Raw genomic sequence first — 19,270 nt, forward strand, 5'->3', positions numbered from 1 at the left:
TGTGGGGTTGTAGACACAAGAACACTGTCTTCGTTTTAGTTTGTCAAAGACATTCTTTTCCTCCATGACTTTTCAACAGAGAAGCCCAGTTGCTGAGCCTGTGGGAGACTGAGGCCAGCCTCTGGCATGAAAGGCCCTTTGCCATTCTGCTGCTTTCCCTCAGTAGCAGTCTGCCTACCCATGGCTTTCTGAGGTTGGCTGCATGTTTTGCTGCGGCCAGCAGGATGCAAGCTGGAGTGAGGCATAGAGAAATCAGAGCAGACGTGCAGGATTCTCCTTGCGCTTCTCCGCTCTGCCCACGAGAAAGTGTCCAGGCTCCATCCCTGAGGTCTGAAAACTCACGAGCTTTGGGACCTTTTCCACATGCCACTGAGCTTCCGTGGTGGTTCATTACACATTGACATAAATGACCCAGGGCCTACCAGTTTGGGCCCACAGAGCTGGCCAGACAGCTCTCTTCCAGTTATTGAGGCACAGACTGAACTGATGTCTTGAAGGAACAGTGGATGTATAGGTGGGTTTCTAGCAGAAACCAAGGTCTTGCTTCGTCTTGGCTGTTTCATTCCGCCAAGACTCAGCTTTCGTAGGCTGGACTGCATCCTTCTGAAGCACGGTCAGGCTGAGGATTAGCTCTGCTTGAAACATTCTGGGCAAAGGGATAGTGAGGGGAAGAAAGTTCCACATTGGCCAGTCATTTCTCTGGTGGCTCAGGAAAGGTTAGTGGGAAAGAATCAGGAGCTCAGAGCAGCCAGCTCATCCTGTGCCTCAGATGTGAGGCCTTTCTCCCCACAAGGGCATCTGGGTGAGGAGGGTGAGCTAACGGCTAGACAAGAATAATAATACTGGGGCGCCTGGGTGGCGCAGTGGGTTGAGCATCTGACTCTTGGTTTCGGCTCAGGTCGTGATCTCAGGGTCATGGGATCGAGCCCCATGTCGGGCTCCACCTTTAGCAGGGAGTCTGCTTAAGATTCTCTCTCCCTCTGCCACCCCACTTGTGTGCTCGCTCTCTCTCCCTCTCTCAAATAATTAAAATCTTTAAATAATAATAATAATAATAATAATAATAATAATAACGGTGATGGTTGTTTAGAAGAACTCCGGTATTTTCCAGTATTTTCCCAGGAAAGGACTGTAGGGAAGGATGTGATAGGAGGGAGGTAGAAGGAGAGATTATATGGATTCATTCTGGAAGTTAAGGGGTTCATATTGTTCATTTCTGAGAGTGCAGGAGGTGGGGGTAAAAAGTTTTCAGGAGGAAGAAGCAGCGGATGAGGCCGCTGAGCTCTGGGAGCTGCAGAGAGCAGGTGGGACCCTTGTGTCGGTGGCTCTCTTCCAAACCTTCCTCCGGCAAGCTCTTACAGAGGTGCTGGCTCAGACTGCTGGACCCGGGCTCCCACTTGGCCTCCATGGAGCAGTCCTGCAGGTCCGCTTACCTTAAAAGTCCTTCCATCCGAAATGTCTATCTTGGTGTTCTGCCATGCACCAATCACTTGACCGTGGAGACACCGGCCTGTGACGCTCCAGGCCATTCATGTCGCTCTGTGAAGTTAGTTACTGCCGGTAGGGCCCCAGGCCTTTTGTCTTTGACAATCTGGTCAACTCTAATAGGAATGGTGAGGAATGGATTATGTGTTGTGTATTGTGGGGGTTAAGGAAAGGCGTGGGCCTGTCCTCAAGGAGCATTATCTTTTTTATTGTGGCACAATATGCACAGCATATACCACTTACCACTTTAGCCATTTGTAAGTGTCTGTTCAGTGGCATGAAGTTTATTCACAATGTTGTGCAGCCACTACCACCATCCATTTCCAGAACTTTTTCCCCATCCCAGGCATCTGGGTGCATAGATCTTAGCCTGGGGGATGATACACTAGCACGTAGAAAGAGTGAGTTCCCCGTGAGCAAAGGCACTTTCCACATGCACTGTGGATGCATGTGGAAGCTGGAGCCGGAGGTGGGGTCCCTGGCACCTTGGTTTGGTTGAGCATTCAACACTGTGCCTCCAAGCTTGTCACGCTCCCCCTGGTCAGGCTTGCCCCAGGCTCTCCAGCTGTGGGCCTGTGGACTCCCAGTTACAGATAGTTGAGTGACCAGGACAGTGGATGTGCTTTGCAGTCCTGGGCCCCATCACCATCTGTCTGCATCCCATGCAGGGACAGCACGTCAGTCACTCTGTCGTTGGGTGGCTCTGCAGGATGCAAGGTGCTGGGGAGTGCCTGCTCCATGTCACTCCCTTCCTGACTCGGCCTTTCTGGTTTTACCCCCTGATCTCCGCAGGGCTCAGAGGTTGTGATGATTAATTTTGTGTGTCAGTTTGGCTGGGCCACAGTACCCAGATATTTGGTCAAACACTATTCTTGATGTGTCTGTGAAGGTGTTTTTTGGATGAGATTAACAAATCCGTAGACTTTGAGTAAAGCAGATTACTCTCCATAAGGGGTGGGCCTCATCAAATCCGTTGAAGACCTTAATAGAAAAAAAAAAACAAACTCATCTACCTGGAAGAAGAGGGAACTCTGCTAGAAAAATGCCATTGGGTTTGGATTTGACCTGCAACCTGGGTCTCTAGCCCACCAGCCTGTCCTGCTGGACTTACCAAGCCTCCATTATTATGTGAGTCTCAGAATAAATATCCATCTCTGTTAATAGATGGAAGTGATTTTATATATATATAAGTTATATATATATATATATATATATATATTTGTTATATGTCTATCTATATATATATATATTGGTTCTACTGCAGAGGGTTTTCCTGCAGTTCACCTGGCTTAGAAGTAAGTGTTCTCATAGGAGAGACAGATGTATTTAAGCCATTCATAAATACAGTGTGACAGATGCAGCATTAGAAATGTGTGTACAGTGTTATGGGGCCATAGGCGGCTCCTGGGGGCTAAGAAAGGCTCCCCGAGGCATACAGAATAGGGCACTCAGAAGGCGTCTGTGGCAGCAGGGGGTGGAGGGCTGGAACAGGAGCCCACGTCCCTCCCTGCAGGCCGGATGCTGAGGCGCACCCGCTGAGCCTGACACAAGCCTTTGAGCACTATACAGCTGTCCTTACTTTACACCAGGGAACACGGAAGCTCCAGAGAGTGAGTCACTTACCCCAAGATTCAAGGCTGAGAGGCCGTGGAGCAGAAACGGGAGCCAAAGGGCTGGCGGGCTCCCCGTTCTGCGGTCTCTGTGCAGCCCGCGTCCTGCTCCCCAGGGCCCTCTCAGGAAGGGAGGAAGAAATAACAACCCAGCTTGGGCATTCTCTTCTCTCAGACACGGGTGTCCAGATGGAAGGTATTTCTCTGACTCACCTTTCAAATGTCCATTTAAGGAGAATCGGGGATTGTAGTTTATTTACATCTACGGTAGAAAGTCGTCAAGGCTAATGGAGGCCCCTTTTACCCCTCCTGTGCCCACAGCCTGGCATAGACTCACGGAGGATCTTTAGGCCTTTGACTCCAGGCTTCCATAGCAGTGGAATGAGCAGGCAGGGAGTCACATAAAGGAAGCTCTGAAAATCCTGAGACACGGTCGCTCCTTGGGCTCTAAATGCTCTGTACCATATGAGACCAGAGCTAATGCCTTCTTTTTTGGTGGAACCACTGCCATTTCCCAATTCGAGACTTACGGTGTGCTCGAGTGTATAGTCTGTGTCCTGTGTCACAGGTCTGCCAAGAACTGTCCCCAGCCTCAACACACCCTCTAGTTCACACTGTTTGCACAGGGTCTCTGAGAAAGGGAGCCCGCCAAGGGGACAGACTCACCTGTCCCCTCGTGTGCAGCCTCCCTTGTGAGCTGGGGAGGACTGGAAGGAGAGATTTATACAGGTGAGACTTCCAGTTTCAGGGGAATGTCCTGTCGTTGACGGGTTGGAATTCCTTAGTTTGAGACCTTAGTTCATCTTGGAAGCCTTGTGACCTTTCTGTGGGGTCAGAAGTCTCTATAGGGACTGTTGTTCTGTCTCTACTAGGTCAGAAAGACTAAGAATCCAGTAGGAAAAATTGGCCAACAGTTTGGTTAATGTTATATTGACCCATGGTGACCATTAGAGCCCTGAGATTCTTTGAGGAAAAAAAACCCCAAACTGGTACAGTCAAAAAGAGCAGATTTCTCCTATTTGAATGTGTTGAACTAGGCCACCTGCCTGCACAGTGTGAGACCCAGGGCTCCCAGCGAGGGCTATTGGCAGGCAGGAGAGCCCTGGGAAGGGGGTGACGGATGATCACAGCCTTAGTGAGGGACGTATGATGCTCTGCCCCCCAAAAAGAGAGGCCGAGCAGTCTTTAGGGGTTTAAATGGCTGCCGTGTTGAGCAGGGACAGAACCATTCTGAATGCAAAGCCGTGGTTTCCTGCTCAGTGAACTGACATTCACTGGAGGTGGTCGGGCTTCAGAAGCCAGAATCCAGGATGGAAACTCCTAGGCTAAAGGACCCCCAAGTCCCACACCCTGCCCATCCCCCACCATGTCCAGGCAGAGCCCAGATGGCATCTGTGAGGGGTGCTGCCATTGAGGTCCCTGCACCCCGTGTTGTGGGGGGACTAGCTGATCTAGAAGCATCTCTCTTCCTTTCAGTCTAATCTGTGGGGTCTCAACAGCTTCTTCTGGGGTTCAGAAAAGGGTAATTGGCATCGGCGCAGGGCCTGCTACGTGCTGGACTCCGTGCTTGGGCACTTTCTGTGCATTACTCATTTTCTCCTCACCGGAACCATGTGACGTAGGTAGTGCTCCTGCCCGTTCCACAGCGAGGAACTGAGACACGGTGAGGTGAGCTCCCTTGCCAGGGTGTCAGCCATAAAGCCGTAGACCTGGGGTTAAATGCAGTCTTTCTGGCCCCAGGGCCCACCCTCTTAAGCACCAGACTGTTTGAGAGAATTTTCCTCACTGTAGACAAAAACCACAAATCTATTTCTTACGCAACTTGATTGTTATTTGACGTCTTAGCATCAGCTGTCACCGATCTCTCTTATTTTGAGACCTGCTTTTTATATTGAAAGAACTTGAGGAATTTGCACTGGTTTTTGTCCTTATTTGATTTTTCATCTTTTTTATATTCTAAGTGAATGAAATCCTTTGCTCCTGACCTGTCACTAACTGGATTAGCTTGAAATGCGAAGATCAGAGTGGGATTAATTAACTAGAGTGGCTTTTGCTTATGGAGTCAAAAACTGGGCAGGACGGGGCATTTGTCCATCTATGTTTAATTGCGCACGGGGAGGACGTGAGCTTCCATCCTGGCTGGGTTGGATGGAGTTGGCTGGGGAACAAGACATCTGTCACATCATCTCTGCGTGTCCTCAAGCAAGTAGCTGAGAACTCATCTCTTCCTCAGTCCTTTGGGTGGGGTTCCTTAGCCTAGCCCTCCTCACTATGTCGGGATTCAAAGGTGACAATAAAGCACTAAGTGAGTCAGGCACCAACTGGACCAGATCGAACCCTGGCCTTCTCCCCAGGGAACTTAGACTCTACAATTGCACTAACGTGAGTGGGTGCAAAGAGCCCCCAGAATGCTAGTACCCATCCCTCCTCTGCGCCTCACCAAGATTTGAGCCCGTTCTTGCAAGGGTCAGTCATGCTGAAGGTCCAGCTAGAGAAGAGGACAGCCTTGGCCACCGTCAAGGTAAGAGGCAACGAGAGAGAAAATTGGTGGCAGGAAGTCAGCAATCAGGTGGTGATTTGCAGACCTTACTGGAAAATAAACCAAGGGTGGCATAAAGCGGCACTGTCCAGTAGAAGTTTCCATTTTAGCAACTACTAGCCCATGTGACTGTTGAGTACTTGAGATGTAACTGGTATGACTGAGGAATTGAATTTCTCATTTTACTTAATTTTGGTTAAAATAAAACAGCCACATGTGTGTCCAGAGGCTACACCATGGGTATAGAGCTTTGCTATTTTAAAAAGAAATCACCTTTACACACAGCTTTCACTTACAGACAATGGCCTTGTGAGGTACATAGAGTATAAGTGATCCTTACAAACGGGGAAACCGTGGCTCAGAGCAATTAAGTACCGTGCCCCAAATCACACAAGCCAGTAAACAGCAGAGCCCTTGCCCACGGAACCCAGCGCTGTTGCCTTCCTTTTCTCCTTGTGGCAGACTCCATTCCTCTCGTGGCAAGTGAACGTTGCTTACATCTTACAGCTCTCACGAGTGGCCGCCCCCGGATGCCCCAGTAGACAGCCTCCCACGTCACCAGGAGCTCATTCTGCCTAATGTCAGGGAGCACAGACCGTGCACACGTGCCCTGCTTCCCCGCTGTGAGGATGCCACCCTCCACCTGCTTCCTGCATGGCTAGTGAATAACGGGTTCAAGCAGAGGATCACAGACCCTGATGATGAATGACTTCCCCGTCCCCAGATATGCCGTGCTCCGACAGGTGCACGACAGCAACAGGGAAACTGGACTCTCTTCTCTTCCAGTGGTCAAAACCAACATTGCTGAACCAGGTTTTCCCCGAGACAGGGAGAGTGTGAAACCCCAGTGGCAGCTTCATGCATTCATCTTAATGAGCTCTCAATCCATCGGTTTCTGCAGCTGTCACCAGTGTTCTTTTGAGAGGGTGGGGTGGGGGAGGGGCACAGGAACTAGGCCCCACCTCTCCAGGTCTTGGGGCATCGCACAAGTGGGCTGACATAGTCCTGTGTTCCCCCTGTGTTACTACTATAACCTATACTTCCTTTTTTTAAAAAGATTTTATTTGACAGAGAGACACAGCGAGAGAGGGAACACAAGCAGGGGGAGTGGGAGAGGGAGAAGCAGGCTTCCGGCGGAGCAGGGAGCCCGATGTGGGGCTCGATCCCAGGACCCTGGGGTCATGACCTGAGCCGAAGGCAGACGCTTAACGACTGAGCCACCCAGGCTCCCCTATAATCCATTTTTCCTACGATCCTTTCTGTTGTGATGTCTCTAAAATATGCAACATAGGGTGCCTGGGTGGCTCAGTTGGTTAAGCGGCTGCCTTCGGCTCAGGTCATGATCCTGGAGTCCCTGGATCGAGTCCCACATCGGGCTCCCTGCTCGGCGGGGAGCCTGCTTCTCCCTCTGACCCTCCCCCCTCTCATGTGCTCTTTCTCATTCTCTCTGTCTCAAATAAATAAATAAAATCTTTAAAAAAAAATAATAAAATAAAATAAAATACGCAACATTAGTAGTAACGTTCTGGGGCAAAGCGTAATGCGTATTAATTTTCTTTTCTTTTTTAATAAATCTGTATATTTAAAAGTTAATAAATCATAGGAGCGAGAAAGCCTTTTTAAAGGAAAAGCTTGGCAATTGAACGATACATTTTTCTGCCCTAAAGACACTTGTCAAACAAGCTCGTGGCTCAGAGAGTACAGTTTCGGCAGCAAATTCTGAATTCTCGGGGTGGGTGATGCCCTCTGCCTCTGCGTGCCGGTGGGACTGTTTTCGGGTAAGGATGCTCTCTCCAGATGCGTGTAAGGCGACACAGGACTTTTGGGAGGCCTGCCAGCCAGCAATTACATGCCTCAGGGAAGGGTGTTTCTACAGAGAGTGCCCCGCACAGAGTCCGAGCGTGTGGGTGGATGTCCAGCGATGCTGCCTTTCTCCCATCATGCTCTTCAGGGCAGGCTCTCGGACCCGGACACGATCCCCGTGTGTGTCTGCAATAGCCGCGGTGACGGTGGAGCGGGGGTCAGAGTCCATTGAAGGCGATGGTTGTTTCATAGAATTATAGACTCACTCATTCAGCTCAGGAGTATGATTGACATCTTCAACCAGCTGAACTAATTCGATCTAAGCACACCCAGACCGGTGGGACACTGGCCCAGAGCGACCCGCAGACGAGCCGCACGTGTCAGGCTGAGCCCTTTCGTGGCCAGGTTTTGACCGCCCAGCTAACCGTTCTTCTGAGTTGTGCCCCTTGATGGGGACTTTGGAAGTTACAACTTTATATGTTACGTATTGAAATGTAGATCCTAGGGGCGCCTGGGTGGCTCAGTTGGTTGAGCGACTGCCTTCGGCTCAGGTCATGATCCTGGAGTCCCTGGATCGAGTCCCGCATCGGGCTCCCTGCTCGGCGGGGAGTCTGCTTCTCCCTCTGATCCTCCTCCCTCTCATGCTCTCTGTCTCTCATTCTCTCTCTCTCAAATAAATAAATAAAATCTTTAAAAAAAAAAAAAAGAAGGGGCGCCTGCCTAGGTGGCTCAGTTGGTTAAGCGACTGCCTTCGGCTCAGGTCATGATCCTGGAGTCCCGGGATCGAGTCCCGCATCGGGCTCCCTGCTCAGCAGGGGGTCTGCTTCTCCCTCTGACCCTCCTCCCTCTGACCCTCCTCCCTCGCATGCTCTCTGTCTCTCATTCTCTCTGTCTCAAATAAATAAATAAAATCTTTAAAAAAAAAAAAAAAGAAATGTAGATCCTATTTCATATTCACTTTAAAAATAAGCTCACACCAGAGGGGAGGGGGTGGGGGGATAGGAGCAATAGGTGAGGCAGATTAAAAGGAACAAACTTCCAGTTATAAAATAAGTCATGGGGATGAAAAAAGTACAGCATAGGGAATATAATCAGGAATATTGTAATAACTTTGTGTGGTGACAGATGGTGACCACGCTTCTTGTGATGGTCATTACACCTGAAGTTAATACATTATTATATATGGTATGTTACATATAACACTATAATATTATAGTATAATATATATAATTATATACTATAAGTAATTATATATAACATAAACATAATATAGTATATAATATATATTACAATATAGTATATATTATACCATAATATTATAGTATTATATGTCAACTATACTTCGATGAAATGTTTTAAGAAATTACACCTAGCAAAAATTAACTCATGACTTTATAGCAGTGAGTGCCGCAAATTTGGGACCGGGCCTCAGTCTTCCTCCAGATCTCCTAATAGGAACGCGAAGACCTTTGCTTCCATACCTCTCCCCTGCTCCCGTGATGGAGTGGCCGAGCACCTGCTCCTTGGGAGGAGACTGGCCGGAATGTGAGGATATGCCTGTGGGCACAGACTAAGCTCTGCCACTCCAGGATGGCCGCGTAGCAGGGCTGCATGCCACTGGATTTTGGGGAAACGTGTATCTCCCAGGGGAGCAAGAAGCTGGCCCCGACCGAGAATGGTCACCCTCTGCATGCGTGTGCTTATTAGCACAGGGTCTGTTAACAGCCACTGACTTCGATCAGGGTTGTCTTGGGAAACACATACCGCAGGTTCCAAATGCACTGACTTCGATCGGGGTTGTCTTGGGAAACACATACCGCAGGTCAAATGCACCTGTGCTCGAGAATCCTGATAGGGAAGTTCTTTTGTAATTATGCGTAGTCATTTTGTGATGAAATTGTATTATGTGTTGGGCATCTAAAAACAAACATTTCAAAATATAATTCCAACGTAGAAAAATAGCCACTTGAGGATAGAGTCAACATATCTATATAAACACACAAAACACCCCATTTTATAATCTCATTACTTCAATTAGGAGGATATTATGAACCTTTTACTATGTTATTAAATAATTTTTCTAGATCGTGATTTGTAAAAAATTGCACTGTATTCCATTATACCTACATATGATAATTTTAATCACCCTCCTTTTCATGTGAGGTAATTAGGTCGTTGCTAATTTTTTTAAAGATTTATTTATTTGAGAGAGAGAGAGCACAGGGAGGGGCAGAGGGAGAAGGAGAGAAGCAGACTCCACTAAGTGCAGAGCCCAGTGCAGGGCTTGGTCTCACGATCCTGAGATCATGACCTAAGCCAAAATCAAGAGTCAGATGCTTAACTGAACCACCCAGACACCCCAGGTTGCTAAATTTTTTGCCATTATAAAAAAAAACTCTGAGAAACATGTCTTATATATATATGTGTGTGTGTACATATATATGTATATATATACATATCTATGTGTGTACGTATGTATGTATATATATGGCCTTGGGTGCATTTCTGATTGTTAGCTTCGATTTAATCCCTGAAAGTGGAACTCATCCGTGAAATAGCCTCAGTGTGTTTAAGGCTTTTCATTCATACTACAGAATTTCTCTACAGAAAGAATTGTACCAGCTGACCATTCCCAGCAGTGACGAGTGGTCTCTCACCAATATGGGGGGTTCGGGGGTAGGGAAGATGGTGCTGCTGTTGGCCCACATACATGGTACATTGAAATCCGTCTGTTTTCCGGGGACTACAGCTGACGTCATCACCACTCTGCTGGCTTTAATAAGATGGAGCAGCACTCCATCTATCAGCGATGGCGCTGGAGTTCTTCGGGGCCATAGAAGTGCTGCATTTGAAGCAATATGTGGGTAGCGGGCAGGACTCTACGACACTCCAAAGATTGCTGTCCCTGGTACGCGCACACCTTCTCCTAGTTACTCCCCTAACGCTTTCAGGGAAAACGAAAACGTGAAAGCATTTCTGTTTCCCTTAAATCAGAAGGGAAAAAAAAAACACTTTTCAAGTTGAAGAAGGTGCTTTAACATATCCTATTAATGTACTTGTCTTTGTGCCATTGCGGTTGTAAAATGCAGTTTTGGTATTGGTATGGAGGAAGAGAGTTCCCACGGAAGCAGAAAGGGCCTGTGGAAGTCACAACACAGCCAGCTGTGTGATACCAGCTCGGTTCTAGAGAAGTGGGCGTTTGTACGGAGGGTGGCACGCGTCACCTTACCCTCGGCCCTGGAAGTGGGGAAGCTGCTTTTTGAGGTGATCTCAGTGGATGGATGGCTTCCAGCTTTGGTTACTGGGAAGGGTTGCAGATCGCTGGTGATGCCTTGGCCGCCTCTGCCCTGGCTGAGCTGGGAAGTACCTCCCTCGCTTTCAGCGACTTGCATCGTGCTTCCCAACTTGTCTTGCGATGAGTAGAAGTAGCCAGTTCCTCGAGCGCGTCTGAGAGGTCCTCGGTTCCCTGGTCAGGCCCTCTGGTTCCATTCTGAGCGTCACCCCGGCAGGACCGTGGCAGGACCGGGCAGCCCCTGCGTGCCACCCCACGCCCCACCCCGAGGATGTGCACGCTTCCAGAATGCAAAGAGCAAGGGAGAGCACACCAGTCTGAGCAACTGAATCTAGTCTGGGAATCAAAGAGACGACATTTTGAAGGTACACCATGCTTTGAAGCCTGTTAGCCAGGCACCCGGACGATCCACCTTCCAAAGGACTTACTTTTTTTTTTTTTAAGATTTTATTTATTTATTTGACAGCACAAGCAGGGGGCAGAAGGAGAAGCAGGCTCCCCGCTGAGCAGGGAGCCTGATTCGGGCTCGATCCCAGGACCCTGGGATCATGACCTGAGCTGAAGGCTGACGCTTAACCGACTGAGCCACCCAGGCACCCCCAAAGGACATATTTTAGTGCTGCAAATGCAGAGGTGAGTCTCTGGCTCACCCAGTGCCCCAGCCGGGACAGCTCCCGGCAAGAAACTATCAGGAAGATGTGATCCTCTCTAGGTTATTATAAGACCCAGGAGATAATCAGTGTTTTCTTTGCTGTCAGGACTCAAGCAGGGCAGTGTTGTTCTGACGTAGGATTTAGTCTGCTCGTGCCAGTCTTCCATCCCGTCACGAATGAAGGGCTGCACATGTATGAGGGGAGGGCCTTGTCTGCTGTGCAGCTTTGTTGGGGGACCTGAGGTTGGCGCATGTGTGGCTCTGTTCTCTCTGACCCCGACACGTTTCCCTGCATCTGAAGCTCAGACCCAGCTAAACGCTAAGGGTGTGAAGGAAATCTCAAAATCTCAGCTTTGGGAGGGACCTCGGCAGCTCTCAAGCCTAGCCCTGGTTAGCTATGCAAACCTCCCACTGGGCCTGGCCTGGAGGCTCTCTGAGCCACCCGTTCGGGGGCTCTGATGCTTGAATGGAGTGTTTTCTAGCCATTTTTATGTCGTCACCTGGGTTCTGCCTTAGAAAGATCTTAATTGTCATTTTACAAGACAGCTCTCTGGCCAAAAGAAGAGGTTCTTGGACTCCTTCTGTGCTCCTTCTCCAAGTTTAGCGTCATTCCCTCTGTTATGGGGCCAAATTGTGTCCCTCAAATTCATGTGTTTTAGTCCTAACCCCCAGTCCTGCTGAATGTAACTATATTTAGAGATAGGGCCTTTAAAGAGGTAACTAATTAACGGTAAAAAGGTGTCATTGGGGTGGGTCCTATGTGCCTGGTGTCCTTCCAAGAAGAGGAGATTAGGACACAGACACAGAGGGACGACCATGTGAGGACACGGAGGAGAAGATGACCATCTACAAACCAAGGAGAGAGGCTTCTGCCAGCACCTCAATCTCAGACTTCCGGCCTCCAGAACTGGGAGAAAGTGCATTTCTGTTGTTAAAGCTGTCCGGTCTGTGGTACTTTGTGATGGCTGCCCAGCAGAGGGATCCACCAGCCCACCACCCCTCTCCTAACACCTCGTAAAAAGTGGCATCTAGAAGAACTGATTATGATTGGGCCAGAGAAGAGTAGGATGGTCAGCACCCATGTTATTTTTTTTTTTTAAGATTTTATTTATTTATTTGAGAGAGAATGAGAGAGAGCACATGAGAGTGGGGGGTGGTCAGAGGGAGAAGCAAACTCCCCGCTGAGCAGGAAGCCCGATGCGGGACTCGATCCAGGGACTCCAGGATCATGACCTGAGCCGAAGGCAGTCGCTCAACCAACTGAGCCACCCAGGCGCCCCAGCACCCATGTTATTAACAAACCAAGATCCCATTAACTTGGCTGGTCATGATACCGAGTGACCATCTCCAAAGGCTTTCGTGTTTGTTTTCTAAAACTATTCTTGCTCAGGCACTCTTTTTGCATCCTGTACTCGATGCAGTTGTTTTTTGAACTTGGTTGCAGGATTTTATGTGTAGTCCTGTTAAACTTTGCCTGCCTTGGGCTGAGTGAGCCAGTGACCGCCCCCATGCCTCAGGGAGGCCTTTGGAAACCACGTGGGGTGTCATCACGGTTGGGCCTGAGGGGTTCCCACAACACACATCCCATTCCCTGGTGAGAACCTGGGGTTTGGATGGAGGATTTCCTTTGGAATGACACGTAGGACAAAACTAACTGTCCCTAAGGTGGATTTCAGGATACGCAGTGCCCAGTGTGGGTACGATGGGGTTTCAGGTAGGATATCTGGGAGAGGTAGGTATGAATCCGAGCCGTAGGTGCAGAAACCCATGGTGGTATCCACGAGAATTGGGCCTTGCTGAAGGAGGGAAGACAGGTTCTGAGAAATGTCCTGGCTCAGCCACACAGGGGACGTGTGACAGAGGCAGAGTTTGGCTTCTCTATCCCTGTGGTTCCTTCTCTATCGAAGAAATTTCTTCTGGGAATTGAGGTAGAAGAGGCATAGAGATCCCAAAATGAAATGTCAGAGTCCTGTCGAGTTATCTAAAAAGGTCTTCTGTGTCATCAAGCCATTGCCTGCGAGGCTGTAAGAAGGTAGGGTCCTCCCTGAGGACATCTCAGGGGAGTGTTTGGGACAGGATCAGCCCTCAGAAGATGAGCTTCTTTTGGAATTCGACTTAAATTCAAGTGCTCTTCATCTGGCTCAGGAACATCAGACCCTGTATTTTGCACATGATCCAAGTCATCTGACCAAGGATGGGTATTATGGACAGGCCTGGGTCCTCCCTGGGGCCATGTTGGTTTTTCATAGCAGAGCATCATTGGCTGTCTGCATGGATAGGCCTGCACTGGGCAGTTCTGTTGTCCCCGGGGCCCCTGACAGGCACAGGCGAGCACCATTAGCTCGGAAGTGCTGACAGTAAAGACACCTAGAACATTCCACAAGAACTCTTCTCCCTGAAGGAGAATAGTAGTTCATACCATATGATAAATTCTTCATGACTCGGTCAGTCATTGGGAGGACTGCACTCTTCTTGAATCCATTCCCATTTCCTGTGATTTCCCCTTTGGTGATGTTCCTAGAAGATGTTCATGGGACAAAGAGTGTAAACATGGCTTGCTAATCCCAGCACATCCTCTTTGCTGGTCCTTAGCACCTCAGGTGAGTTTTTAATCCCTGATCCTGACTCCTCTTCTGCCCGTGTGGTGGCCTCTGTAAGGAATAAGGGCAATAGTAAGTACAGATGCACTTTGTGAATTAAAAAGCTGTATTCGGGGGCACCTGGGTAGCTCAGTCGGTTAAGCGCCTGACTCTTGGTTTTGGCTCAGGTCATGATCTCAGGGTCATGGGATTGAGCCCCGTGAGGCTCTGTGCTGAGCATGGAGCCTGGTTAAGATTCTTTCTCTCCCTTTCCCTCTGCTCCTCCCTCCCCCCCCCCCCCCCCCCCCGCCAAAAAACAACTGTATTCAAATGGAAAGTACACGGACCAGTTTATCCTTACAGGTACGGTAGTCTTAAACTTTTATTTATTGTAAACTGAAGTCCCTTCCATGCTTCCGAACTGTTTGCACTGACCTCATTCGTTACTTGTAATAGTCTGACCCTTTTCTTCTCTACCTTGACATGTCCAAACCTCGAAGTCCTGGCCGGACCCACCAGCTGCCTAGGCTGCAGGGTGGCCTTGGGAGTGACCTGGGGCCTCTGCGGGCTGAGGAGGTGATGGGGTGGTAGGGGCTGCCGAACCAGTGGCTCAAGGGAGAGGTGGCTTTCCCACCCATTTTTGGCCCAGCGAGGGCAGCCTGTACTTCCCGAAGCTTTGGGCCCCAGCCTGACACTCCGTGAGCTCATGGACTCCTGTGTGTTTCTGTTCAAGATTTACGTCCACCTGAAGGAAGGCGGGGGCCCCGATGGGCTGGACGCACTGAAGAATAAGCCCCAGCTGCACAGCATGGTGGCCCGAAGTCTGTGCCGGAACGCGGCAGGCAAGAACTACATCATCTTCACGGGGCCCAGCATCACCAGCCTGACCTTGTTTGAGGAGCTGGAAAAGCAAGGTTTGTTGTGTGACGAGCCAGTCTCAGCGTGGCCGCCGCCGCCCTGGAGAAGCGGTGGGGAGGTCTGGGGGGTGCAGGTGCGTAGCGACCAGCACGGCCCACAGACCGCTGCGGCCAGGAGGGAACACAGCGGTTTCAGCCCGCGGTGTGCCTGCCACGTACCTGGACCCTGCCGGGCACCAGAGATCTGAGGGCACGCCTGCCTCGGGCTCGCACTCTGCCCAGGGCACCTTTGTGTCCTTCCCTGTGAGACCGGGGCCATTCCAGCGGTTCTCCCGGTGTCTTTGTCCATTCGGGCCGCTCTCACAAAGTACCTCAGATTGGGTGGCTTATAAACAGCAGGTATTTATTCCTCACAGTTCTAGAGGCCAGAAGTCCAAGATCAGGACGCCAGCCCTAGAAGGGCCTCTTCCAGGTTGCAGACCTCCCATGACGTGATGGAAGCGACAGGAAGCTCTCTGGGGTCCCTTTTCTTGAGGGCACTCCTCCCATTCACGAGGGCTCCACCCCCACGACCCAGGCCCCTCCCAGAGGCCCCGCCTCCTAACAGCCTCCCCTGGGGCATGAGGCTTTCCGCGGAGGAATTTGGGGGGAACGCACACATTTGCTCTGTAGTGCCTAGATGCCGCTCCTGCGAAGGCCCGGAAGTCTGGACTCAGCCCCCACCTATGATGTGGGCGCTCAGGCTGACAAGGACATCACAGAGAATTATGTAGATTAATACAGGCTCCAGGGCAGTGGGCCTCAGAAAATTCTTAGTATCCCTGGTGCTGAGATGCTTTGTTCATCGGTTGAAAGATTGGGAAGCCTTTGCGGCTCTGGCAGAAATGGGGCTGGAGAAAAAGCTCTGGACTGAGTCAGGGAGCCCGAGAGCAGGCTGCTTATCCTTTGCTTTGTCCCACATTTTGGGGGGATTTATATCTAGTCCACTCGGGAGAAACATAAAAAGCCTCTGCTCCGCTATGGCAGCCACTGGAATTGCAGACCTGTTGCTGAGCAACGGATCAGACATCTGGCCTTAAAATCCTCTCGAGTCATAGGGAGCCACCACCTTCTGACCTTGACCTCCGCCACGGCAAGGATGAAGCAGCCGCTGGACTTGGTGCTCTGCTGGCCCTGCTGGGTCTTACTCCTCTGCGAGGTCCAGTCCCCGACAGGGCTCGGGGTTTACCTGTGGGGAGAACTCAGGGTGGAGAGGTCAGACTATGTGAAGAGGGGCCGTGGAAGTCAAGGTGGAGAAAATTGGCCCTCATGTGTGTTACCAGCCACATGGGAAGAATGAGAGTGTGGTGAGAGCCTGGGCTGCCATCCCTGCCCGCCTAGTCCAGTCCCGGGGTGGGTGCGTGGCCATGAAACCCTGGGGTACCTGGAACTGCCTTGGGGTGCAGATGCAGGGATGAGGGAAGCATGCACGCGGTTACAGAACGTTTCAGGTTACTGACAATAGGGTGTCAGTGTTCGGCGGACTTCAGTCTTTCACTGAAGACCCTGGGGATGAGACCGTCCCCAGTGACTTCAGTCAAAAGGGCTGCTTCACGCCCCCTGCAGGCATCCAGACTGGAGCTGGCTGCAGGGAGAAGCAGGCTCCCCGTGGCCCGCTCAGTGGGGCAGGCCTGTGCGTGGGGAGGGCCAGGAAAGGCCTCGAGCCCAGGGCGGAATTTAGCGAGGTCTCCTTGTTCACACTGGCCTGTGCTCACAATCCCGCCTGCCCCCATGGAACCTTCTGTGCATTAAAGGCCACACTGTCGCCCCTCTCTCGAGAGGCTTTACGTTCAGAGGCAGGACTCTGTCCCGGCGCATATTGCTTGGTGATTCTTTCCTCTGCATTTAACTTACCTCCCAGGGAATGGGGGCTCCGTCCTGCACGCTGCCTCTGGGTACTGTGCACGCAAGCACAGGGCGGGGCCTGTGGCTGGTCCAGTCTTGGCCAGAGTGTTAGGGGGTCATAACTGTGGTCAGGCTTGGACAGCAGACAGACCTGTGCTTAATCCCTGCCTTGCCCTCCTAGCTGGAAGCCTGGGGGCCTCTTGGAGCTGTAGTTCTTCTTCTGTAATGTGGGTAGGATAACCTGGGTGCAGAAGTTTCCAGAAGTTTATAGAAGCAGATGGGATGAGGGGTGCACATGCTCAGCGCTGTGAGCGCTGTAACGACGAGACTCCCGTTGGTACTGCCGATTCACTGCTCATGTGATGGTCTCGTGTGTCATCTTAAAGGTACTTACAGAAGTTCTGGGAGAGATAGCACCTTCGGGATAGAAGTCCCCGAACTGTAGCAGTCTCCTCTACGGGGACTTCTAGGGGGCCCGTCTCCCAAGCGTCAGCCTCAGAACAGGGCAGTCCTGTCCTCCACGCCGGTGTGCGCGGGCTGTCCGTGACCGTGTGGACACGGATTTGTGTCCCTCTCCCCGCAGACATTTACTGCTGCGGCCTGCTCAGCTCCAGGAAGAGTGACTGCACCGGCCTGCCCCTGTCTATGCTGACGAGCCCGGCCACCCCCCCAGCCCGGGGCCAGCACCGCATCAAGATGAAGGGGAACATGTCTCTGATCTGCTGGTACAACAAAGGGCACTTCCGCTTCCTGACCAATGCCTACTCGCCGGTGCAGCAAGGTGGGGCCCCGGGGGGACTCTGCAGCTCTGGTGTTGGGTAGCCCCCGTTCCCCAGCACTCACCACGCCACATCCGACAGGGATGGGAGGTGGGCAGGAGCTACCGGGGCCCGCGGGCCGCCAGCTCAGCGTGGCTTGCCAGCTGGGAGAGAAGCCACGGCGGCGGGCTTTGTGGGTCCCCCGGCTTGTGCGTGGCCACGGTGAGTGGCCGTGTTCGAACGGCATTTCCCCGATCACTTGATCATCTAGGAGTCTTTGAAGAATCTGTTCTGATGGGAGGGGAAAATATCCACTGTTTTATCACTTTGGCGTCATTCTTCGAGGTTACCCACTGGTGTTTTGGGGCGTTCAGGTGATTCTGTCATTAATCTTCCTGGGGGTTTAGAATCCATTCATAACAAAGGGATTTACTTAGCAAGGATTCTATAGTTAAAGTAGCTACAGCTGAAACACTTGTAAACTGCTGAAAAGGGAAATGGAAATGACAGTGGGGCACTTTACAGAAATATTTGCATTTACATAGTGTATTTGAAAATCCCCTGTATTCCTTTATATTAAGACATCTTTCCTCTTCTGAAGGAACTCTGTAGGGGGCTCAGTTGTGGGGGAGGAGTGTGGGGGCATGTATGTGGGTGTGTGTGTGGTGTATCTCTGTGATGTGTATGTTTGTGGGGGGGGCTGCTTAATTAACGTCTGCTGTTCATTTATTCTATCCCTCACCCCCTGCACACACACCTAAGTCACATTATGTTTCAGTGGAGATTAGAATCCAGGGACGCAAGCCTATGGGACTTGGGTGTAGAGAGCTATAGAAACCTCCAGGGCTGTGTGAAGGGCCCTTAGAGGAAATGTTTGGAATTGACCTTGCAAGCCGAAGGTGGGACTTTGAATTGGACTTCTGTACTCTCCTGATTGGGCAAGAGCATTCACGGGGAGAAAGTTCGGGAAGAGGTTGTAGGAGCTGCCTCCCACCAAATTGTGCATAACAAATTATAAATTATGCAATACGATTTAAGATGACAAAACCTTAAAACCCCAATCTCAAGGTTTGAGAGCCTTAAATCCGTCACCAAGGGAACCAGCAAAGAGGATATTGATGGGGAAGAAGAAAAAAATTGGTAGGCTTGATCTTTAAATATGCCAAAATTTAGCGTTTGTGTTTCTTTCAGTTGTAGTTTCCATTTCTAAAGTACTCTAAATCACAAAATCCTGGGTGCCTGGGTGACTCAGTCGGTGAAGCATCTGCCTTGGGCTCAGGTCAGGATCCCAGGGTCCTGGAATCGAGCCTGACATTGGGCTCCCTGCTCAGTGAGGAGCCTCCTTCTCCCCTCCCCTCTGCCCCTTACCCTGGCTCATGCTCTCTCTCTCTCATGCTCTCTCAAATAAATAAATAAATAAATAAATAAAAATCACAAATTCCCAAATTTTAGACTCCCTTAAAATTCCCAGAAAGTATGCCTCAGCCCCTCTGGCAGCACCCCTAGGGTGGGTGGCCCAGACACCCATGAACCAGGCCTGCTTGGGAGCAGAAGCACCCGGAGGCAGGGAGGCGGTGTGGAGAGCCCAGGCTGGCCCCCCTCTCCTCCCCATGGGGGATTCCTTTCACTAGTCCACATCTTAGAGTGTTTGGTTTTGTCTGTTTTTTTTTTTAATGAAGGGAGATATTTTTCCTTTCAATGTACTTTCATTTTTTAAAATGTCATAATTTTTCTGCACCCTCATTAATGATCCATTTTTTATATGAATAATGTAGTGAATATTTCCATACATTTGGGAACATCTTTGATGA

The 19,270-nt window shown here is 50.4% G+C and overlaps 1 protein-coding gene across 4 annotated transcripts in view; it reads left to right on the forward strand.

Annotated features, from left to right (window-relative positions):
• PGBD5 (piggyBac transposable element derived 5) overlaps positions 1-19,270 on the forward strand; it is a 98,901-nt gene that overhangs the window by 72,652 nt on the left and 6,979 nt on the right. For 3 of the 4 annotated variants that reach the window (XM_045877851.3, XM_045877852.3, XM_064594642.1), the window contains exons 4-5: positions 14,694-14,874; positions 17,285-17,482. In XM_045877851.3, coding sequence (XP_045733807.1) covers positions 14,694-14,874; positions 17,285-17,482 — 379 coding nt within the window. The remainder of the gene's footprint in view (positions 1-14,693; positions 14,875-17,284; positions 17,483-19,270) is intronic. The other variant, XM_064594643.1, reaches the window with a different exon arrangement.

The sequence above is a fragment of the Mirounga angustirostris genome, unplaced genomic scaffold (assembly GCF_029215605.1).
Source record: "Mirounga angustirostris isolate CCGP_5_RB_7025 unplaced genomic scaffold, mMirAng1.0.hap1 SCAF_6, whole genome shotgun sequence".
Lineage (NCBI taxonomy): Eukaryota > Metazoa > Chordata > Mammalia > Carnivora > Phocidae > Mirounga > Mirounga angustirostris.